General features: G+C 40.1%; 1 protein-coding gene across 1 annotated transcript; it reads right to left on the minus strand.

Moving 5' to 3' along the window:
* On the minus strand, positions 1-23,615 carry LOC150095759 (uncharacterized). Its single transcript, XM_090409953.1, has 2 exons — positions 21,890-23,615; positions 1-923 (listed from the first exon to the last, which is right to left on the minus strand). The coding sequence occupies exons 1-2, from the start codon at positions 23,613-23,615 to the stop codon at positions 220-222; spliced, it is 2,430 nt and encodes an 809-aa protein (XP_090266079.1). The 3' UTR covers positions 1-219.
* Between the last annotated feature and the right edge of the window lie 1,191 nt (positions 23,616-24,806).

Below are 24,806 nucleotides of genomic sequence, written 5' to 3' on the forward strand. Positions count from 1 at the left end.
ATTGGTAGTGTAATAACTCCCTTTTCCAGCCTGATGAAGTGGCAAAGCATGGGACGAAACGTGAATGCTTAAAATAGTTACGATGGATGATTAATATCTTCGGATACAAGTCACATCGATCGTTTAAAGTATTAACAAAATTCGTTTCTTACATAATTTCTCCCTAACCCCCAAAATGACTAGGTGTGGTCTTTTGAAACTTTTCTTTGTTATGCTTATTCATCTGGTTGGTGGTGCTGTGATCAAGTTTCTTTCACGCTGCAACTTACGATAAACCCTCCTTATAATTTTTCTCTTCTGCCTACGTGAGAAGTACATCCAGCCTAAGTTCAAACACATGGACAGCAGGCAGAAACCAAACACTAAGTAAATGAGATATCCAACGTTCTGTCGGATTTCTAAAACCTTGTTGAGATCGAGTCGGAATTCGGTTTCAACAGCTCCAGGTCCCGTTGTGGTAAACATAAGGAGGTTGAAGTACACTCCATCCACAATCGTCCAGTTCTCCCGCAGGGCCAGAGCAATAGATCCAAATATGAAGTATGCAAACAACAAGATAAGTCCAAATACTATGGGTACGATGTGATCAATCGTAATGTCAGGTTTCTTTGGAGGGGGCGTCCCTGTAGTAACTTGCCTTGCAGATGCTGGATGTGTGGACGCATTCTGTTTTTCTCCGACATAAGGCTTCGTTCCCACGATATATGGTTTCTGAGATTTATCCTCGATGTTTAGGGGATAGACTTTGTTAGTAGGCCTACGACATGCCCGGCAGATCACTTGCACAAACGTTACAGTCCAGAGTCGGGCAAGAGACCAACCTATGAGTGCCAACCACGCTATGGTGAGAGGGATACCAATTACCATGTACAGCAAGGTGATCGTTTTCCCCCATTCTGATCTCGGGACAGCTACGCCATAGCCTGTAAATACATAAAGTTAACTATATGAATACTGAAATACAAGGACAACTGTATAAATAAATCTATTAAACTAATATATAACAAGTAAACCTAAGCATCTGGATTGGACAAATTTGGTTCTTTGGTGTATTATATTTTTTTTTAGAACTTACAAATGATAAACATGAACACTCAGATTTTTGGTCCTATAATTCAAATTTTTCGCAGAATACGACACACGTATAAAATTCGGAATAGATGGTTTGTTGTATTTGTTGCATTCTTGTCTGCTTACATCTAAGTCAGTTGATGTTCTCAACTGTCTTCCGATTTCCAAAAGTTAGGGACTCAAAGAATTCCACCTTCTTTAGGGAAACAAAACCCAGAAGAATAATTCTTTACTAATATTTTTTTAATAATTAGCACTACTGTAACGCAATTGCAAGAATGAGGGGATATTGTGCTTTTTTTTTTATTGAATAACTCGAGTTTGATTCTAGTTAGGATGAGAGGAATCTTATTATATGGGCTTTTTCAGTTAAAGGTGAGTTAGCCATCTGTTATTGAGCAAGAAGTTTCTCTCCAAACTCGGGTTTCTCATCCCAATAACATACAAATCGGCCAAAGAACGTATGCAATTAACAAGCAAAAATGCTATTAGGATTTTTATTTTTTAATATGAGTGAAGCATCTAAGGTTCATGTTTTATGTCTAGAAATCTCAGGATACGATAGATGGCTTAGTTGTACAGATAGAGGATTATATATCATAGATGGGTTGTGTGGAGATGTCATGTAATAATAAATGAAACAGTTTGGATCCTTTTGAATAGAGCGAGATAGAATTTAAAAAAAAAGTTATGAAATTAGAACAGCTCCTTCCTGCAAAGTTGACAAGATTCATACTAAACAGGTCTGTCTTATAACAGTTCTCACTGATTCAACTAGTTCATCATACATAGTTGAGGACAATATTTACACAAAACAGCAGGCTTAAAAACATGTCTCAAACGGCAACCACAACAACGGCAAAAAGAAAAATATGCATCGGGATTCTTATCTCAACATGGGTGCTTCATTGTTGATTTGGTATGAAAACAGTGCATTGGAACTTAACACTGAAATTAAGATGTTTTAAGGAGGAAAACCACAAGCATGAGGTTTAAGCCTTGTGTTTTGTTGCACTGAATTAGGTGAGCCATAGATTCTTGCCGAATAAAGAATCCTGCAGTAAGCTGCATCCTATCCTTTTGCCAAAAGAAAAAGAGATCATAAACCTGTTGTCATAATTAGACACATAAAAAGCCCCTGCCCCTGATGGCATTCCTCCAATTGTCCTGAAGGTCTTTGGGCAGCAGAACTGACTCCTATCTCACTCCACTGGTATTTGGGATATATATATATATATATCCCAAATCCTGAAAATTGGCCTATATTCACCCATTCCCAAAAAGGGAGACAAATCGCTGCCATCTAACTACCGCCTTATCTCACTCACCTCAATCCTATCTAAAGTGATGGAGAAAACCATCACTTCTCAACTACTACTCTACCTTGAAGGTACCCGGCTATTATGCGACCACCAGTACGGATTCCGCCGATGTCGATCAACAGGTGACCTGTTCTTATATGTCAGCCATCTCTAGACATACCATGGAAAAATTTGGCGAATCCCAAGTAGTTGTACTCGATATCTCTAAAACCTTTGACTGGGTCTGGCACAAAGGCTTACTAAGCAAACTACCATCATTTGGACTGCCTCAGGACTTCTGCAGATGGATTACCAGCTTCCTGTCTGGACGCACACTATCCAACTAATGCTGAGGTCCCACAAGGTTCAGTTCTCTCATCGATCCTTTTCCTTCTGTATATCAATGACCTACTTCAGTTGACCTCCAACCCAATACACAGTTTTGCAGATGACAGCACATTATATTCCACCCTTTCATTTGACAAACCCTACTCTACACAACTCACTTCAACCCACAGAACATCAACCACCACTGCCCTTAATTCCGACCTCGAAGCCATCCGCCAATGGGGCTTAGATAACCTCGTCAACTTCAACGCTAGTGAAACCAGTTCTGTCTTATTTCTCACAAAAAAGTAAACCAATTTTCCCCAGCACCGTTTTCGATAACACTCAAATTCCCAGACAAGATGAAATTTCTCTTCCCGGAATTACCCTGACATCAAGCCTCTCCTGGCATAAACACATTGCAGCCTCAGCTTCCAAAAAACTAAGTTTTCTCTTTCGCTCAAGACGCTACTTCACCTCTAAACAGCTGTTAACACTATACAAATCACAAATCCGCCCAGTTCTAGAATACTGCTCTCATATCTGGAGTGGGGCTCCGAAAGTACCCTCAAAACGCTTGACTCAATACAGAGGAGAGCAATTAGACTAATAAATAACCCATCCCTCACCAACTCGCTCCCCTCACTTTCATATAGACGCTTGGTCTCTTCAATCTGTATATTCTATAAATGCTTTCATGGGAAATGTTCATCTGAAATAGCATCAATAATCCCCCCACCCTGTACTAAACCCATTGGAACACGTACAGCCACCTCCCAGCATCCCTTCACAGTACACCTCGAAACCCACAGAACAAGTTTCTTTTCCTCCTCATTCATCCTTGCTACTGCAGTACAGTGGAACAGTCTTCCCCAGATGTATTTCCCAAGGAATACAATATGCAGGTGTTTAAATCAAATGTAAACAAGTTTCTCCTTTCACAACCCATCACCCACATACGCTACTAACGTACTATAGGTTGACCAGCCAACCTCTCGTATATGGGCCCAACATAAAAAAAAAAAAAAGCTGCCAGCCAGAGGGGTAGAATCCAGCTTCTCATGGATTCTACTCCTCCATAAATACTCTGAGATACTTGCCCATTAGCTGCCACACCAACTTCATATCTATATCCATTTGTTTGCCAATTTATGTAACAGAGTTCCGTGTAGTATCCTGTTAAATGGCTCTGCAAACTCTAGTAGCATTATTTTGTAGCTATTCCTTTTATACATGTAATCTGTCTCATTATAAAAAAAAGTGTGAATAAATGATTAAGACGTGACCTAGCCTTCCTTAATTCATGCTCCCATCCCCTCTTATCTTTCCATTCCGAAATTCGACTTTACCCAACTAATACTTAACCACTACTCCTGAGATACTGATCGATCTATACTTTGTTATTCCATCTTGGTACCTATTTTAAACATCTAACTATTCTTCCTTATTCCCACTCCCTTTGGACCATGAGAGCTGAGATTTAAACGGCCTGGTTGGAGGAAGTGTCAATTTCTTAGCGCATTCTGGTAACACGCAGATTGATATCAACCTAATCCCATAGCTGCATTCGCATCAAGATTCTGTGCTGTCCTAATCACGTGTAATTCATCTTCCTCTGTTACTGCAGCATCTCGACCAGGGTGATACACTACTGCTAAGTCGTCACACGCGCGGTAATGCAACTATGTCGTTCATTTCTGTCACTTGCCTACCATCAGTCTTCATCAAGGTGATCCTACCACGGCCATTCTTCTTCTACTTGAGACATAGTGCAAGGATCTCTTTGGGATTTCGTTTGGCTTGAGCCTGCTCTGCTCATTTCCTCGCATGCTATGATTTTACCTTCTTTATTAAACTAGTTACCCTTCTTACTTGTGCTTTGTGTTCTGCTGGTAAGCTTGTCGATCACCTTTCTCTAAATAAATTCCTTAAATAAGTTTTTTTAACAGCTCATTCCTGATGACACTATTCATCCATCTAACTCGTACCCGATTTATCCTGGATACAGTTTAATAACTTCCTAGATAAAACACCCCATAGCTCATCACTAACATCCTTCCCTTGAAGTTTCTTATTCTGCAGCACAGTTCCAAGCAGCCCCTGTGATTGTCATAATTATCAGCTTTGTAGTTCCACATACACCAAAAATGGCGCCATGTTTCATCACTTTCCAGGTCAAGACGCACGATTACTCTCTCCCTCCCTCTGTTCCAGCATGTGTTTCATGCTGGAAGAAAGAAATTCCCTCGTTGAAGTCCCCTATAATAATTACTCGGCCTGAATTCATTGTGTTAATTTGCAGATGCAGGTCAACCATTATTTTCTCCCATACCTTCCTGGCCTACTGCAGCAATTGACTGCATATTTTGTACTGTTGGCAGTAAATAAAGTTTGAGTTGATTTAGTTGGCCACTAAATCAGCTCAAATGCACTGCTTTCCACTTCTCTGATCGCCTGCTGAACTCCTCTTCTTGTTGGCTGCAATGGCAATACCCTCTCCATCTTATGTTGGTCCGATAGTACCTTTAATTCTGTAAGCATGAATGGGAAATGAGTTATAAGGAAAGGGATATGCCACTGTACGTCATTCATCGAACTGAATGGTTTACGACATTAAAAAATTAAGTTAATTAATGAAAAAAACGGTTGGGGGTTTCAACAAAATTAAAGCTAGACAAATATTCTTCAGATTTTTAAACACTTGAATCAGAATTAGGTTCATTTGTTCTCGTTTTTCACAGATGGTCAGGAGAAAATTAATATGGGCGTTAGATGGCGTTTTGTGTTGATGATAGTAGCGTCGTTGACTTGTGTAGTTGAAGGATTAAGTAGGGCAGATGGTATGGTGGAGTAGTGTACCTTCCCACGATGAGTTCTAGGACTCCTTGGATATGTCACGTAATAATAGTAATTACAACTATTCCTGTATTCTGCGTTTTTTTTTTTTCCCCTTCCCATTCTGCATGAGCCGTTTTAGATAAAAATGAAACCATTTCTTGTTACTGTACGACACTGCATATTATTTTGTATTGGACAGGCAGCGCTGAAATGACGTCTGAATTCTGGAGTAATGATTAAACCTCTGTTTTGGAAGCCATTAGTAAAATTGGGACACTTGCTTAAATAGGAAATTATCTTGTCAATTTTGTTAGTTGTTTGTTCGCTTGGTGCCAACAACAAAAGCAACGCCAGACGGCGTCTGTACTTGTCCGAGACGTCACACAGTGATCGCTTTAATCTAAAGTGCATTTGTGATCAATTTCTTCTCAGCAGACCATCGATTGGTTCACTAAATTTAGTGCCTGGCGCCATTCCTTTCACAGTGTTTGTTGCTGTTTTTATTTTCAGCGAATCTTTTACACTTCCATGGATGAAGTAAACAAATACAAAATTTTGCATGTATTTCGGGATACAGCCGAATCTCTAGCTGGAGAAAACTGACGTTTGTAGAGGAAACATGTCGGAGAGCAAAACTTCTCCGTCTTTGATAACATCAACGCGATATTTTCAAGTCAAGGAACATTGAATTCGATCTTGGATGTGTGCTTAACAGCGCCCGCTCACGCAAGACGGCGAATATATCCCGCTTTGCAAACACCACAGCGATATCCCAAATTTTATTATCTCCGGTCTGAGGCAGCTATTTCCTACTGGGATAACGAAAAAAAAACCCGAAATGACATCAAGGAAACGATTTTTTTTTCTTTTACTTTATCGCGATCCAAAAGTGCTTCCTGGAATTAGATTTTGACTTTCCCTAAATACCACCACTACTACTACTACTAATAAGAATAACAACCCAGATTTGTCTTAAATATAGGATAAATGGGGTGCACTGGATTTTCCTAAGGCGGAGGGTCCACGAGAATGGGATTACTTTTCTTTAACCATTATTATTACAATCTGCTATCGAGTGTGAAAAAATCCGCTAAAAATAGCAGCAGTAATAATAGCAGTGCGCATGTGTGACCTTTCCCCATAACTCTCCCAAGCTTTCCCCTCGAAATGTGTATGTCGCTGGGGGGGGGGGGGTCGAGTTAAGCCAGTAGGGAATAAAGTGATTTCACTAACAATTCTGATATTTTAATCAGCGAAATCAGTTAAATTTATGTTGATATTTGCTGTATTATATTTATCAAACAATCACACCAGCAAATAAATCCTTATTACTTCTCCGTTGATTTAATTATTTTATTTTTATTATTGTAACACAATCGCGTCATGTGGAGGAGGCAAGTGATTAGGGAGAAAGGAAATCTGTTCAAGTGGTTCTTGAAAATCTAGAGAGAGAGAGAGAGAGAGAGAGAGATGGTAAGTTTGGTTAGATAAATTTGAAGCTGAAATTTACATGGATTCTAACCAGTAGATTATAAGATCTAAAAAGCATGTGAAAACCGTGTTTTTACATGCTTTTTAGAGGTGAGAGTCATCCCAAGAAGAGAAGTTTGATCTTCAATGGAGATCTCGGTATTATCAGAAGTATGGAGGAGCGAGGGGAGATCTTTCTTTTGACAAGGGAGACAGGATTGTCTTCTGGTAGCGGTGACGTTTACAGAATTATCCTTTCCCCACCAGCGAATGGCAAAAACGAGTACCGTGTTCAATATCTAGTGAAAAGTTTCCGGGATTATCCAGCCTAAGGTATTAAAAAGTTTCCAACCTTGCTTGGGTCAGATTCTCTTAAGAAATATACTAAAATCTGAAGAGAGGATGCAACCTACCATGGCACAGAATGAAAGACCAGAGAGTATAACAAAGGGTGTCAACGAGCCCATAAAATGGTAGTTTGCTGAGTCCTATTAGACGCAACGCATGAAATTTTTCGGAAATGTCAAGAGCGATTGGACAAGTTTCTCTAAATTTGCCATGGCACGTGGATTTCTGCCGTTGAACTTAAGTGGCGTAATCCATTCTGATGGTCATCCATTAACAGGTGGTCCTTAAGGCGGAATCCACTGTAAATGACAATGCATTACATCAGAGAAAGAATTAATGTTACTGGGCAACAGTCTGATGGAAGAAGACGACAACCCCCCCCCCCCCCCCCACACACACACGCACCAAGGGCTGGAAATTGATGCTGTTTAGAAATACGTAAAATGAGTGTCTTTGCGGATATTTTTCTACATAATTTGTCTGTTTGTGGAATGAAACCATAATGCAAAACGAAGTGTGCTTTGCATTATGGGATACTAAGGCAAGTGATGAGAACTTGTACCACCTTTACGACGAGTTGCCTCAGTCCTGAAGATACTTCAGGCGCAAACTTGTTTGCTTACATTTGGATAAAGGAATGAAACCAAGAATATAATTTCTTGGCATCTTTAATTTAAAGTAAATTGTAACAAAAACATCAGAAGTCATCTAATTGAGATCTAGACTAGTCGAGATTCTTTTAATTTCTTTTTGGAGAAAGACTAGCGGAGGAAAGCCGTGAACTGCTATTGGTATGAAGAAAAGTGACCGTCTTGGTCATCTATGCAAGAAAAAAAAAAAAGAGGTTAGTCTTAGTACTAGGTGATCTAGAGGAGGAGGTAGAACCATTCAAACAGACGCTCGCTCGCATTCTTTGCTTTCACTTCGCAATCACGTGACCGATAGCAACACACCTGTTGGACTTCATGATCTATCGATTCTTCGTCTGGTGGCGCATCGATTGCCTATTTATAGCCACGTATGCGATGTTGACCACACTTTTCTTTTTATCAACACAGCGTGTATGATGCGACTATACTGCAACAATTTCGAGATCCTTTTTACCCAGCCTGTCCAATTCTCACTATATTTCTCTTTCAAAATCGCATGTCACAATCACTGTTCCCTGTAATACATGCTCGAACGCAGATCATGTCTTGGAGGTCATCTTCCTCGTATTCATAGCCATTGCCTCCCATGTGTCATTAGCAAGAAGTTTCAGGTCTATTCTATTTAGACTGGGAATGTCTATTATTTTGGCTGTTGAGTGTACAATGAAAAATACAGTAGCAGAAATTGAAACTTAGAAGCGCAGTGTACTTTAATGAGATAAAAGTTTTGCAAGACCTTTATAAACTATAGTGCCTATAATAGTTATTCGAAAACTACAATTAAAAATTTATTAGTAAAAGTGCTTTTGTCACTTGCAATTTGGAATGCAGTTTTTTTAAACTGCAGAGTTAAAATGCGAATAAAAACTAGCCATAACTGTTTAGGAAATAGGGCAGTATTTTTCGAGACAGCGCAAGTCGTGCGTTGCCATAACAACAGTTAGCTCGTGCCTTGCTAACAGAAGCTAACAAATATTTAAAAAATTACCACAGAACTGCTTCTTTGCAAAGGGAAAAGAAGTAAATAAAGTCGATGTAAAACAATTTATCAATGTCAACAAAATTAAGTTTGTTGATTAAAATATGTCTCTAAGGTTCCCGATGCTAGATTTCTCCAAACTTCGTGAACACAGGAAAATGAAAGTCGCATGTGAAAAGGGTGTTCGTTGTGTAACGAACATACTCATAGAATGTTTTGCTACTGGTCGATTCTGCTAGTATTGAATGCCTAAAACAGATCAAAAATCTAAACACTTATGTCACAGCACAAAGGTTATAAATTAAAACTTATGCTATGTACGTGTAACTAGCCAAAGGATTGATTATCTGAGAACCATGCTCTACAGATTAAATAACTATCTTTTAAACCACTTCAGGCTTCAAATAAGCAGGGAGATGGTCTCGTAAATACTCTTATTTGTAATCTGGTAAATACGTTTATTTATAAGGCCTAAATGTCAAAATATGTCTTCCAGACTTTACCCGAATTTCATAAAACTTGCTAATGAAGATCAGCAATAAGAAGACAATGAAAATAGGAAGAAGCATTGAAAATATCAACTACATTTTGAAAGGAGAACCTATAGAACACGTAAAAAATCTCAGCTGTTCTTAGACAAAATTTTTAGCGAAGATAGAAAGATCGAAGCAATAATAATAATTACTTAACTAGTTAATAATTATCACTGTGGTGACTGGAAAGGTAGCATGTAATTCCTGCCAGTTTCTAGCTTCACTTGAGCCCGGGTTTAGTTTAATAACTCATTCAACCGTGCTGTACACTTCTCCTTTCGAATACTTTGTCTTTTGTTGGATTTTAGAATGTCACAATTCTAAGAAAGGTTACAATGCTCACCCAAGCATACGCCCTTGTTTTGGTTCGCGTGCTCCTTTATCTCAATACGCCTTTCTTCTCGACGACGGTTTTTTCTCGAAAGCAGTTGCATGGAAAAGAGGAAGTCGGATCACGACATGTGAGAAAGAAGAATAAAAAAAGGGGAGAACAAAAAATTTAACATGCAACAAAATCAAAGCCACTTAATAATTAAAAAAAAAAAAAGAAGAAAAGAAAAACAATACTTTGTAATGATGGACAAGATGAAGTGGCAAAAACGCCACGAGTCCATTAAAATTGATAAAATTGGATACGTAAATAGCGATGACATCATACGACAACATTGTACTCTAGCACAGCGCTTCCCAAACTGAGGGCCATGGGCCCCTTGGGGGGCCGTACGTTTTTTGGAGGGGGACCGTGAAATAATGAAAACAAATTTAAAATGCTTTAAGACTAAGTAGATGATTTTTTTATCTTAAAACAAACGTATTTAATTCTTATTATTTATTATTTCTTTTTGTTATTTTTTATATTTTAATGGAAAAAAATCACACATTGGTGTTGGTTCATAAATTTTGCTTCCTGCATATTTCGGCGCTTAATAAATAATAGTAAATATCTGCTTATTCATATAAGTTTCATTTCAAGGTATTCATAAAAAGCACAAAAAAAAAGCTTACAAACGCAAAATCTTGAATATAAATAAATAAATATAATAATATTTTTTTTTAGTGGGGGCCGTGAAATATTTTAATTTTTCCAAAGGGGGCCTTGACATTCATAAGTTGGGGAAGCACTGCTCTAGCACACAGATAATTGCAAGCAGGGGTGGCTCGTGCATAGGCACTGCGGAACTGCAGCACCCCCAATTTATCTCGATACATAAATATTTATTAATTTATTTATATTTACTTGTAATATTTAATTTTATCATCAACAATCCGATATAATTCTCTTATTTTGTATAAAAAAATAATTAAAATCCATCTTGTAGCTCACTGTGTTTACCACAGTGTCCTATTGCTACGCGCGCAAGCATATGCACGTCATAGTGAGATGCGAGCTATTAGCGTAATGCGGCACTGTGCTTCGCCTTTAACCTTTGTGGCTGGATGGATCTCAATCCCTTGGATTATAATCCCTTCATCTCTATGAAAAATTGTTTAAATTAATGAGAATTTATCGAGCACCTGACTCACCCATTTTAGGATAGTGTGGGAGTGTCTGTACCGATGAGCAGAGCCACTTTCGGACGCTTGTGTTTCCACCTGTCGTTTTCATCGTAGTTAGATGACTCTCGAATGAGTTGATGGGGATGATTAGCTGCTTTGGTGAAATATGTAATGGCAGTATCACGAAGAAATATGTGAATGTCAGCGTCTCGGTGGAGGAGAGTATTCCTGACAAACCACGGAGCACTGAATATCATACGGAGACATTTGTTCTGGATGACCTGCAGCTTTTTGATGTTACCAGGAGGGTTGTGACCCCAAGCTGGTGATCCGTAACTTAATGTGGGTCTAATGATTGTTTTGTAGATCTGTAGTTTGTTTTCGGTGCTGACACAGCTTCTTCGGTTGAGAAGAGAGTAAAGTTGCATAATTGCGGAGTTTGCCTTGCTGCAGGCATAATCGGTGTGAGAGTTAAAGTTGAGGCGGTTGTCTAGTTGAATACCTAAATATTTGGTGCTGGATTTCCATGAAATAGTTGCGTTGAAAAGTTTGACTTCTCCGTAGTGGGATGCCTTCCGTCTTGTGAAGAGAATGGCAGTACTTTTGTCGGCATTCACAGCTATCCTGCATTTCCTGAGCCATTTTTCTAGGTTTGTTGCTGCGGTTTGTAAGCGCTGTGTAGCTAAGTTCGGCCTGAGAGATCTACTCAAAATTGCCATGTCATCCGCATAGCAAGCTGTGGTGGTTGATGTCGTGTTAGGGGCGTCAGCAACGAAGATGTTAAAAAGCAGCGGAGAGAGCAACGAGCCTTGAGGAACACCTGCAGTGATTCTTTTCAAAGAGGATTTGAGTCCTCTCAACTTGACCTGAAATTTCCGGTTTTTTAGAAAGGAGTCGATAAGTTTGATAAGGTAGAGGAACTTTGGCCATAAATAATTTGAGGCCTTTGTGCCAAACTTTATCAAAGGCTTTTGCTACATCCAGAAAAACAGCTCTTGTATGTTGTCGCCAATTGAATCCAGTAGCGATAAATTCGACCAGTCTGTGAACTTGATGTGTAGTACTGTGCCCGGTTCGAAACCCAAACTGCTCTTTCGGTATTGTGTTGTTATTGTTCACCACATCTTGAAGTCGATTGAGGGTGATTTTTTCTGCAATTTTCCCAAGCATGAAAGGAGACTGATGGGTCTGTAACTTTACGGTAACTGAGGCGCTTTTCCCGGCTTATGAATGAGGATTATATCTGCTTGTTTCTATCTGGTTGGAAAATAGTTTAGTCTGAGTATTGCATTTATGATTGCTACCAAATGCATGACAGTTTTGTGCGGAATGGCCTTGATTGTTTTGTTGTTAATTTCATCTGGGCCAGGGGCTTTTTTGTTGTTAAGCTTCCTAATGATTGAGTAGACCTCTTTAGGCGAGGTGGGACAGATATTTTCACAGCTGCTAGGCTGCCGGAGTGCAGTACGGACTCGACGGTGAATTTTCTCTATGAAGACCAAATTCGCATGTGCATAATTAGGACTTCACTGAATTTGAAGAGCTTCAGCAAGGGCTTCTGCCTTTTCATCGTCCCTATAAACTATACCTCTTTCTACGTGAATGGACTGGATATTGGAACTGTCCGTGCGGAGAGCTTTTGCCAATTTCCACAAGGAGTTATCTTCAGTTTTCAGGGAACAAAGTTTTCTTTCCCATTGTTGATTTCTGTGATCTTTTAGTGCATAGCGAAGTAAGTTTGATGCTCTGTTCAGCTCTTGGCGGTCTTGAAGAGATAGCGTGTTATGAAAGCGATGTCTGATTTTATTTTTGTATTTGATTAGAGCAAGGATTTCTTCTGGAAGTAGGTTTATTTGAGCTGGAGTGGAAATAGAAGAGGCTGCAGTTAAGCTAGTTTCAATTTTGCTTTCCAGGTTGCTGACTGCTGTGTCAATTTCTTCACAGGTGGAGATATTCGGCACTGAATCCATGATAGTGTTGATTGTAGCCTTGAATTTTGTGAAATTAGTAAATGACTGACTGGGAATAAGTTCCAGATCCTCTCCTAGTTTTAGAAGTACTGGGTTGTGGTCCGAACTGAGGTCGTTAACTACTTGCAGCTGGAAATGAGATGTGTTTTTGAATATGGCTATATCTAATACATCAGGCCTGCAGTGTGTTCCATAGTGTGTTGGTTCAATCGGGCCTGCGATGATAATATTTCTCAACTTAGCAAAATTGTGAAGGATTTTTCCGTTGTAATTAGCACACCTGCTATTCCATAAGGGATGTTTTGGGTTTAGAACACCTGCTACTATTGTTGCTTCCGTAGTATCAAGCAGCTGAGAAAGATCAGAGGATAACAGAGTTCTGCCTGGAGGGTTATAAACAGAATATATTTTTAAGTTGCCTGCATTAATGGTGTAAATTTCTATGCCAGTTTTTTCCACATCAGTTGTAGGAATCTTTTTTTATCTCATTATAACGGATGTTTTTCTTGATAAAGATTACAGTACCTCTATCTCTGGCATTAGGCCTATCATTTCTAATTAAAGAGTAATTTCTTAGCTTGGGATTATCACGTGGCCGCAGATGGGTCTCATTAACTAACAGGATATCAATTTTGTAGTGGGCAGCAAATTCTTGGAGTTCTAGAATGTTGTTGCTGAGTCCATTAGCATTCCTGAATGCAACCTGTATAGAATTTATTGTGATGGCTGGATTATCCATTAATCAACGAGAATATGACTTGGGTATTTTTGAGAAATCTGTTTGTGTCAGCCTGGTTTGGATTTGATTTGCTAAAAGCTGATAGCATTTCTCCCAGAGTGACAGCAAGCATTGCAGCAGAGTTTTGGCTACTTGGTATGGTTTCTGCCGATTTGTTGCATGAGGAAACTACAGAGGCATACGATTTATCAGGTGTAATTGCCCGCACTTTAATTTCCGATTCAAGTTGTGTGATTCGCTTCTGAGTGGAAGGGGTTACTGCCTTCCTAGTCCTTGTCAGGTTAGATGGGTGGAATGAACAGCCCTTGTAGTTAGCTGGATGTGGGCCGCCACAGTTGGCACACTTAGCAGGAGTGGTTCTTGACTTGGCACATGTATGCGAGGGATGATTATTTCCGCACTTTACACATTTGTATTCCGCCCTACAAAGCTTCTGCGCATGACCATACTTTTGACAGCGGCGGCATTGCCCGGCGGATGTTTTCCTTCTGAGGGGGTTCAGTCCTGATAACCAAGTTACAGACAGTCTTAAGGTCATAAATCTCTCGTTGGTCTTTACTGATCTCCACCAAGACCAGAGGCATGGGCCACTTATCCACTCTGTACATGTGTGATATTTTTATTGGTGTTAATCCTTGCGATTTGAGATCAGTGGCTATTTCTTCAGATGGTATGGTTTCTATCAAACCTCTGATGACCACCTTGACGTTTTTTTCACTTTTAAGTTGAAAAGTGTGATATGGGACTTTCAATTCATCTAAATGTCTGGTGAGCAGACGGTAGTCCGATGCACCTTCAGGCTGAATCCAGACTCCTTCATCGGTGTTCTTTGCTGAATTGAATTTGATGTTGTTGTTTTTCATCAACTCGGTGATTGATGACCATTTTTCTTTGGATCGTAAGATCACTGGTGGAATTCTCTCTTTAGACTGAGTTACTGTATCCGTCTCTATTATTCTTTCAGTTTATGCTGTAGTGTCCATTGGTGTTGCTCTCTCTGAGGTCTGAGGCAGCATTTCAGGTTCTAGAGACTCCTTCTTTCGCTTCTTCCTACTGACTACTTGAAAGTCGTCATTATCCTCTAGTGTGTGAATATCAGCTGATGTGGCATTTTCTTTGCTGGAATCTTGAAGAGGGTCAGGAGATTGGCAGTCCTCTAATTCAACCTCTTCTATTCGGCTAATTGCTACTTTTCATGGCCATTTCCTTTGCAACAGGCCTCCTCCCTGTTTGAAGATTGCCAATAGCTGCTTGAAGTCGAGCTGATCGTATGGAGAGTCCATAATTTGGCATGAGAGAAAATAGCGGTTTCTCGGGTTTCCCGAGTAATCCTGTAGACTCAGAGTCTACTAGCTAATCCCGTAGACAGCTTAGAGTAAGCGTCTACCAGCAAAAAGTTAGTTTATTATAGGTGACTATCCTAAAAACAAGGAAAAGGGAGTTTCGGGAACTTACTTGGACACAGTGCAGAGACCTACCTCCCTAAAATACCATTCATCCACCACTGGTCCTCATTGCGGGTGGGGTCTGTCCGCCATTAGACCTCTGCATATTTCATACAGATGGGGGGGGGGGGGTAGGTCTCGAACTGTGTTAGTTCCAGTGCAATGCGAGCTTCCCGAAAAACCTCATATAAAATTCAAGCAGGCAGAGTCTAAAGGAATACGTCCGATCACAAGGACTAACTCACGATAATCCTTCACTGTGCATCGCGCAGTTCCACTGTGGTTTATATGCAGTTTGCGCTAGTAGTAGAGTGTTCGTAGTACTTATCGTGTTTACTCCGTCTCTTTAAATATTTGGACATTACAATTCAAGACATAACATTTGTTACAGTTTTGATTTTAGAACATTATTGGGGTTATGATAATGGATTTTATTTTTAAGTAATTTTGAATTATACCAAACTGTATAATTTTATTGATAATAAACAATATTTTTCATGTTTATTATTTTTTTTAAATTTTTACCATCATTTTGATATTATATCCGAAAACGTATACACTGTACTTACAGTGTGTATGTATATTTCGAAAATTGCAGCACCCCCACGATTTCAAGCTATGAGCTGCCACTGATTGCAAGTCTTTTAGAAATGTCAGTGCTATGCCATAGATGGCGTGAATTATTTCCATTTTGTTTATTTAGTTTGCTCACTTCTGGACAACAAACGCAGTGTCCTATAGAAGCGCATTATCTTAAAGTGAAAATAAACATCACGCAGCGTTGTACCTTAGACACAGAAGAGATTATTAAAAAAAAAAACAAAAAAAAAAACGCAACAGCGTAGCAACCACTCATAAATCAGTGCTGTTGGGTGACGTCATTTCCTGCTACCGGTTATCGTGCTGAGGTAATTATTGGATTTCCACGTCGGCTCCTGGCACGGCATGAAAAGAAATGAATTATTTACTTGTAGCCAAGCCGTTCGTCACATCAATTCGCTCAAAACAGAAAACGCAGTTTAAGTAGTGCGGCGATAGTAGGAAGAGATGAATTAGTCATGAGTTCGGAACAATTATAGTCCCGCTGGAACAGTACGACTGCGAGGAAAGTTTATTTTCTTCGCAATTTCTCTTAAAAATATTTCGGAAACTTGTTCTAGTGAAGCAGTACTTGTAGAGACTATAATAGCGATTATAATGCGTACTATTATATTCGTTCTTCACTGTTCAGTTCCGGAAGGAAGTGTAACCTTGGTTACAGAACAACGATCTGTTTACTTCATTTAGTTCGGCATTCGCTTTGGAAAAAAAAAAAATCACACACACACACACACACACACACACACACACACACACACACACACACACACACACACACACACACACACACACTATTTATCTCACACAGAAGAAATCAAAATAATTACTTACACAACTTAGTCTTTCCTCGCATATACTGTATTTCAGTTTGGAATAATACGGAACTCTAAACTAATTTCCACTAAACTGGATAATGATCAAATATAAAACTGCATTTTTTAGCAGGTGGTGTATGTTGTTGTATTTTTTTTTTCTTCTTCTTCACAAATTGCATTTTGGTGCTTTAAAAAAATCCAGCTCTGTATTATGATATGAATTCGCTGTTAATTGATTGGAAGTGTGCAGGATTACTGGTAAGTACAGTAGTTTGAAACACGTTAAATAGGGGAAGAATTCTCATCAAATAATTTAAACTTGTCGTGCAGGGGCAGCTCGTGCATAGGCACTGCGGAACTGCAGCACTCCCAATTTTTCTCGATATATAAATATATTTATTAATTTATTTATATTTGCTTGCAATATTTAATTTTATCATCAACAATCCTCTACAATTCTCTTATTTTGTATAAAAAATAATAAAAATCCATCGTGTAGCACTTAGGAGGGCGCTAGCAGCACTGTGTTTTCCACAGTGTCATATTGCTAAGCGCGCAAACATATGCACGTCATAGTATAATAAATTTCGTGTGAATACTGCGTTCCCCCTTTTTACGGGAGTTCACAGTACCATCTAGTCTCCCCAAATTTTATCCGGGCTCCGGAACCGGCATAGGCTGACGAATCAGACCTATGGCTCGGTCAGTATTCCTGACTCTAATCCTTGTGTCCTCAGACTGGTTTGCCTGCTTGCGGGATGAAAAACACCAGATAAACTGGCGGGAAAAACCCTGCTGTCCACGCCCAAGACCGACTAACTTGGCTATGGCCGAGGAAGCTCCTTAAGCTCCTCACGTCGTGGACGGGAATCGAACCTAGGACACTCCTTCCCGAGGCATATGGTTGCGAAGCGCAAGGCCACTAGGCTAACCGCGCGGACCACGTCATAGTGAGATGCGAGCTATTAGCGTAATGCGGCACTGTCCGTCGCGCAGTTCCACTGTTGTTTATATGCAGTTTGCGCTAGTAGTAGAGTGTGCGTAGTGCTTATCGTGTTTACTTCGTCTCTTTAAAAAATTGTAAATCATTCCTTTAATTACAATTAAATGGGTTTTATTTTTAAATAATTTTGAATTATACTAAACTGTATAGTTTTATCGATAATAAACAATTTTTTTCGTGTTTAATTTCTTTTTAGAATTTTTACCATAATTTTGATATTTTATCCAAACACGTATGCAATGTACTTACAGTGTGTATGTATATTTCGAAAGTTGCAGCACCCCCACGATTTCAAGCCACGAGCCACCACTGTTGTCGTTTTTTTCTTCTTTTTTTTTTTTTAAGCCTAACTGAATCGTTGTTACAAGGACAACATGAACTAAAGCTGCTTTTTTTTTTTTTTTTTTTAAATGTTGGTCCCACCGCGGATTCACTAACCAGGCCAACAGTGTTCATTTATTGGGATTCTCGGTTTTTAATTATGTATACGCGTATACGCGCTTAAATGTTTTCTATTTGAAGAAAACTGAAAAGAAATTTGCTCTCTAAGATTGGACAGCATACGAAGCGAGTAACTCTATTTAATGTGGAAAAAGATGGGAATCCAGCTAACCTGCTTATAATGAGGACTCATCAGCTCAATATTTCAGCTGTTTTTGATCAGTCATTGCTAGTGAAGCCCCAGTTGATGCGACAGCGTGTAACAGCTTTACTCTAAAGGCTCATGATGTGCTACCTGCGTGCAGTCTGTTCTTTCTCTGAATTTCTTACAAACAACCATTGCGTCCCTCAGCGATATCACATACAGATCTGAATACTGTAGCCGTGGTGAAGTGGACGTTTCGCAGGACCGGCTTTTTACACTCCTAAAATCGGCAGACGCTCTAAAAGTTAAGAGTTTCATAGAGGTTCTTCGGATCTTCCGCAATGAAAAGACCAAAAGAAGTACTCCGTTTTTTCATCTGTGTGGATGGGGCAACAAAGCAGGACAAAATCTCCCCACCAACCGTAGTAACGCTGAGAACCAGATGTCATCGAAGATCAGAGAACCAAGTTCACCAGAATTATTTGAAGAAATTCGTAGGTTGGACAGAAGTAGTGAAAGACATTATCAGCACTAAGTCATCCACAATCTGCGTTTCGTTTTCCTCCGTTAGGTGAGTGAGTGAGCATCCACTCACAAATCAATTCCATGTGCGCAAATTCGGTGACGGTAGAAGGGCCACGACTGAGGGAAGATACAGAATTTGGGATTGCACTGCCTACAGTCTACCATTCCAGCTACTGTTGAAGTTTTTTCGATATCCAGTGGCACTTCAGATTAACAGGTCCAGCAGAAATACTCAAACATCAGTTCCTTGTTTTGTACCATCTGAACCATCGGTATCATGTCGTATTACACAGGACCTAACAGACATCAAAATCGGTTATCATTTGGAAAGGTCTCCCGTATCATCTGTTGCTTGTTCGTCGCATGACGACACTGGCTCTACGATAAAGAATATGGACAAATCTGGAGTACCTGCTATCCCTAGTTCAAGTAATCACCAAGATAAGCAGAAACCTCAGGTCAAGGTGCCGCCAAAAGGCATTTGGAAGGAGTGTGATGCTCGCAAAGAGAAGGAAGAAACATCGGCACTCGATTACCATCCAGTTCTAGTCTATTCCCTCAATCACAGTAGCACTCCCCTTATCAGCATCTGGTGATGACTATTACATAGTTTCTTGAGGGCACCGAGTTGGCAAGACGGTAGATTTCTTTTAGAAGGCAAAGATCGAGGAAGAATGCTAGCGACATCAAACCTAACATCGTTAGCTATTTATAAAGTGAAATTACAGATACCGCATTCGATGCTGAACATTAGGTCTAGTGACAGTACTTGCTTTGGAGCAATGGCAAAATTACGACCGAGACTACGGGCACTGATGGCAGCATCGCTAAACCTTTTTGATGACATGTTAACTACTGTATGAAGAGGGTGAATGAATTCGGTGCCTTCAAGAAACTACGGAAATACAGCAGTATAATCATCACCAGAGCTGATAAGAGGGAGTGCTACTGTTATTCTTAATACCAGTGAATATAATAGAAAAATAGGCATCATTCTCAGCTCCACCTATAGACCTTTAGATTACAATCCCACAAAATCGCAGCTCAAAGAAGTCTGCTAAAAAAAAAAGCTTCTTCCTGGCCTCCTAAAATCACAAAAACCTTCATTTCTCATCCCCCCCCCCCCGATATACAAATTACCAAAAATGGTCACTGGTCATATCACTTCCTACATAAAAAGTTCTACCATTTTAAAACTTTTATTGTGAAATTAACGTTAAATAATACTTAATGCATAGCATATAGGTGTATAAAGCTTTCCTTCCTGATATTACTGATCTGTTTCCTTCTGCTATCCATTCTGGATATTTATTTTGGAAACAGAAAATTTATAAATAGATAGGGAGTATCTCTATTGGTTCCTCCCCCATCAATTTTTTTATGGAATATTTTGAAAAGCAAGGTCTTGACTCAAACCTTCTGCCTGGTTCAGATATGTGGATGTGTTCTCGATTTATCCTCATGGTCCAGACACGTTAGACGTTTTCCTTTCTCACCTAAGTCTTCACCTTAGAATCCACTGTACCAGGAAAAGGAAACTAATAATAGTCTTTCTAGACACCTTGGTAACATGCCTATCCAATGGTAACCTGTCCTTTTCAGTATACAGGAAGCCCGCCCACACATTCAGATACATTGACAAACTTTCCCATCGCTCCCGCTCTCAATGTAGTATAGTATCATTAAAACACTAACCAACAGAGCTTATAACCTTTGTTCCAATGAGTCCACCTTTACAGCAGAATTTAATCATATACATCACCTTCTTATTTGGCTATCAAAAAACAATCAATCCTTTCTCCCCATTCCACGGCCTTCTCTTCAGAAAGATTTTAGTAATGAATTCCATCCCCTATGTCCGAGGCACATCAGAAAAATATCCCGATAGTAAAAAAAATACAATCTTTGCTGCACTACTTTCAAGTGCACTTACTACTCTTATCTGCTCCACTAAAGACAAACTTTAAATAAAATTAATGGAAGAATTAAATAACATATTTTTTGTTTCACTCCGTTAAGCCTCTAACACGAGTGACTCCAGGAGAGTTAATGTAATAATATCACACAATAGTAACCTATCTTTAAATTAAAAAAATATTTTGTATGTAATCGTTGCAATAAAATAGCTTTGAAGAAAAAAATAATATATAAGAACCCTGAAAATGAAATAATATTAAGGCAAATTTCCATATTAAAATATTGTACAAAACAGCTCAAACTTAAATTTCACACAATTCGTACTCACGTGATTAAACGTGTGAGCTAGTGGTTTACACACGAGACACGCACGTGCCTCAACGTCGTTGCAGAGGAGAAATTGCATTTGAACTAGAATTTTTTTTTTTTTTTTTTTGATGAAATGTGATTGGTCTCAATTTCTTCGTATTTGAGCTGTGAAAAATAAGCAGTTGTGTTGATTTGAGTGCAAGTTTTCAGGACTACAGTTTGTTTTGTGTGGTACATAATGGCGTTTTTATTAAAAATAGAATAATATACTATTTTCACATAAAATCGCGTGTGCTGCTTGGAAATACCCAAAGCCATTCCTGAACCGGAAGTACTGACAAACTATCGGAAAAGCTAAGGAGACTTAAACTTTGTCTTCAAATTTTTGCTTAACTGGCCAGCGAAGACAAAAGAAGGTAGATTAAAATAAAGCTGTGATCGGAGTTGTTCATTACTCTAAATATGTATGTATCTTTCTAAACACACCCACAATTTTTAAATAAAATGAATTAAAATTATAATAATTCCACACCCGAATAGTCATTATTATATAAGCACGTATTATTAATTTATTTATCGATCGGACAGAATGGCTCATCGACAAGAATTCAAATACTCCCCCTACCCCGACCAATAGTAATAAATTACACGAATAGTCTAAATGTGCATTTATTAAAATCTCCAATGTTGTTAAGGGACTTAAATTTTGAATGGATATGAGCTGAAGTATTTTGTTTGGTTACGCGTATAACTAACAGTTTAGTTTGTTGTTGGTTTAATGTCTTGAACTAACTTCATGCGAAATGAGAAGCACGTTACTGTCTGAAAGCGGTCTTTCGGGTCCAAACCTATAAAAATCAAGTTCCTACCATTACGTCTTTTTTTTGGGGGAGGGGGGGGGATTCATTTCTGTTATAGCAACGAATCCTCAACATAAATACTCAAAGGATCCAGCTATCTACTTACCTGTTGTTGTCATCACAGAAACACTGAAGAAGAGGGCGCTGCTGAAACTCCACACGGGTGCTTTTTCGATATCTTCCGATCTCCTGTAGCCGTTGTGGCAAGCCTTCAACAGATCGCGTTCGAATATGTCCAGATGGTGGTAGACCTTCTGCGGCCACACAGGCTCGTACTGGACCACGTGTCGAAGTTCAGTTGCTAACAGGACGGAGGTGTCATTCTTCCACTTTTCGGTTTTCACTGCGGTCGACACCTCCCTGGAGTGTTCCAGGAAAGAGAAAAGAAACGCGCCGAACACCGCTTGCGATACGACCGACACGGTCAGCAACAGCGTACACACAAACTTACACGAACACGTGTGCTTCGGGGGGTACGAGGGGGGAATGTTTTGCTGCTGGATTGGCTCCACGGTCTCCCGCTCCACTGCAGCGGTCTTGGGTCGAGGTCGTTGGGAAACGGTGGGCTCCGGTGCCGCCGATGCTTCTTGGTGTGGCCTTTCCTGTTGAACAGCGTGACCTTCGGAGAAAGAGTTCAAATCGGCGCCGTATCCGAGATGAGTACTCGGCTTGTCTTTCCAGCTGTTTTGACTCGAATGCGCATGTCTGGCTTGACTGTACCCTGGGGCTGAGGCCGTATTTTTCTTGCAAACCGCTTCGTTGTCGTGCTTCAACTGACCCTCTTGAGAAAAGGATTTGAGGGAACCTCCACCGACTAACGACACTGTCCTTTTCAACTCCGGTTCCTGAGGCCTCACCTCTCGACTTTCGCTCAGGGAATTCAGGTTGATGTTGTACACCAAAGGCTCGCTTTTTGACTCTTCGAATTCGGATTTGGTTTCTCGGGCCTCCTGAAAAGACTTCGATATCGAATTGTAAACTATCGGATCGACTCTTTGTGGGACAGACCCAGCAAAGTCTTCTGGTGGTGCTGAAGTGTTGGTGAAATATGAGACTGGAGGTTTATACGATGGATTCTGTGGCCAATTGCCTGGAGGATGGCCGTATGGCATCAGAGATGTGCCAGGCAATGGCAGCAAATGCGAATTATTTTCTGAAAGGGGTTCTTTGAACTCGTTTCCGTTGAGCGACTGATGTCCCGTCTTTTGAAAATTATCGGCAGAATTTGGAGAGGATGCGATGGGTTTGATGTACACGGAAATGCGCGTTTCTGAGTTGCCTTGGGACGATTTCATACTGAAGGAGGGGGACTTCGTAAAAGTCACGGATTTCTCCACTTGAAGCTTGTTGGGGGGATGGTCGGATGCGCTGATTGAAGGCGAAGGTGAACATTCTTCGTTGTTTTGATGGAGGATTGACTTCGCGTGTTCGACGTTGGGAGAAGGTGGGAAAGTCACGCTCGGCCCTCCAGTCTCGTCGTTCAGCGACGGATGTTCTGGCAGGTCACAAGATAACTTGGAGTTTGACGAGTTGGTGGAGTCGTCTTTGATTAGCGTAATCAGCGGTTTATTAAATCTTGCGTTGGCAGTCGGCAGCGCGTTTTCTTCTTGCTTTTCGTTTTCTTGGCCGTCGCTTGTCGAGGGAGAAGCGAGGTTGTTGACGGCGCCGTTAGTGGAAATGGCGTCGTGCTTAAGGGCAGTGTTTTCATGCGTGCTCTCGGTCTCCGAGTGGCCCACCGAGTGGTCATTGTTCACCTTGTCTGGCTCTTCTTCCCTTTCGGACAAAACGGACCGCGGGGAGATTAAATAAGGGAGTTTTGGCTTATTCGCCATCGGGCGGAGATTCACATTCTGCTGGTGCGTGGGCTTCAAGACGTCGCAGTGAAATCCAAACGGATTAGCGAGGCTCCTTCAGAGAATTCAAAGAAATTGCAGGAAGACGTTTTCCTTGATCCCACTTGAGTTGGCTCGCAAGATGCAGCATCTGCAAAAGAAAGTCATTCTCTGAAACGTTGGTTCAAAGTGCGTTATAAAAGTTATCTGTTAAATTTAATCACTTCAATTTACTCTAACTAGATCTCCTAGAAAAACTGAAATCAAAATTCCTTCTTCGGAATAAAAAAACAGGTGCGATTGACGGATCGGCCCGCCTGTTTTTTTATTGTAGAAGAAATCAGCTCTATAACCTATGCAGTGAGTTTGATGGGCGAAAGGACTTATACAATATGGATGGTTTGCATCTGAATGGATTTGGTGTGCGCAGACTGGAAAAATTGTTGCTGAATGAAGTGAAAGTGGATGTGCAGAATCAGGGAAACTAGAGCTATTAGGGGGGGGAGTGGAGTAGACATCAGTGAGGCAGTTGAGTGTAAGATGTATAATATGCCTGAGCTAATACGAAGGACAACAAATCAGAATGGGATAGTTAGTATAAGATAGGGGTGGGACTAACAGGCTTCTGCACTTCATGTATACTAATGCCAGGAGTATTAGGAACAAGAAGGAAGAATTTTTGGCCTTGGTTGGCTCTTCCTGGCCACAGGTTATTGGCCAGGAAGAGCCAACTATTAGCTAGTGGGATAGAATGTGAAGGGTATAGTGTGTTTAGGAGGGACAGAGAGAAAAGAATGGGGGAGAAGTGTTATTGGTGATAGCTGATGAACTGCAGCCAAGGAGAATTGAAGTTGAACTGCAGGATAGTGAGGAGAGCACATTTGAGGCTATTTGGTGTGAGATTGAGACTAGTGGAACAAAATATACAGTTGGGTGTAATATAGACCAGGTGATGGATTTCATTGATTGGAAGGAGGAGAGGACACATAGGAGGAAGGAATTGGATTTTATGCGGTTATTAAGGGATAACTATCTGCGACAGCATGTAATGGAAAATATTAGGAGTCAGAGAGTGCTTGACCTAGTAATTGCGTCTGAAAATTTGGCTGTAATGAATATGACCACGTTGCCACCAATTGGTGAGAGTGATCATAGGGTCTTGACTTGGGAGGTGACTAAAGGTGTGGAATT

This window comes from Typopeltis vanoorti, chromosome 20, assembly GCF_054136105.1.
Source record: "Typopeltis vanoorti isolate ZY-2024b chromosome 20, IOZ_Tvanoo_1.0, whole genome shotgun sequence".
NCBI classification, from domain to species: domain Eukaryota; kingdom Metazoa; phylum Arthropoda; class Arachnida; order Uropygi; family Thelyphonidae; genus Typopeltis; species Typopeltis vanoorti.

Excerpts from the sequence above, each read along its gene's own strand:
- LOC150095759 (XM_090409953.1), bottom strand. The coding sequence starts at position 23,615 with ATGGCGAATAAGCCAAAACTCCCTTATTTAATCTCCCCGCGGTCCGTT. Across the intron at positions 924-21,889 it reads TTCTGTGATGACAACAACAG|GCTATGGCGTAGCTGTCCCG; the intron begins GTAAGTAGATAG and ends ATGTATTTACAG.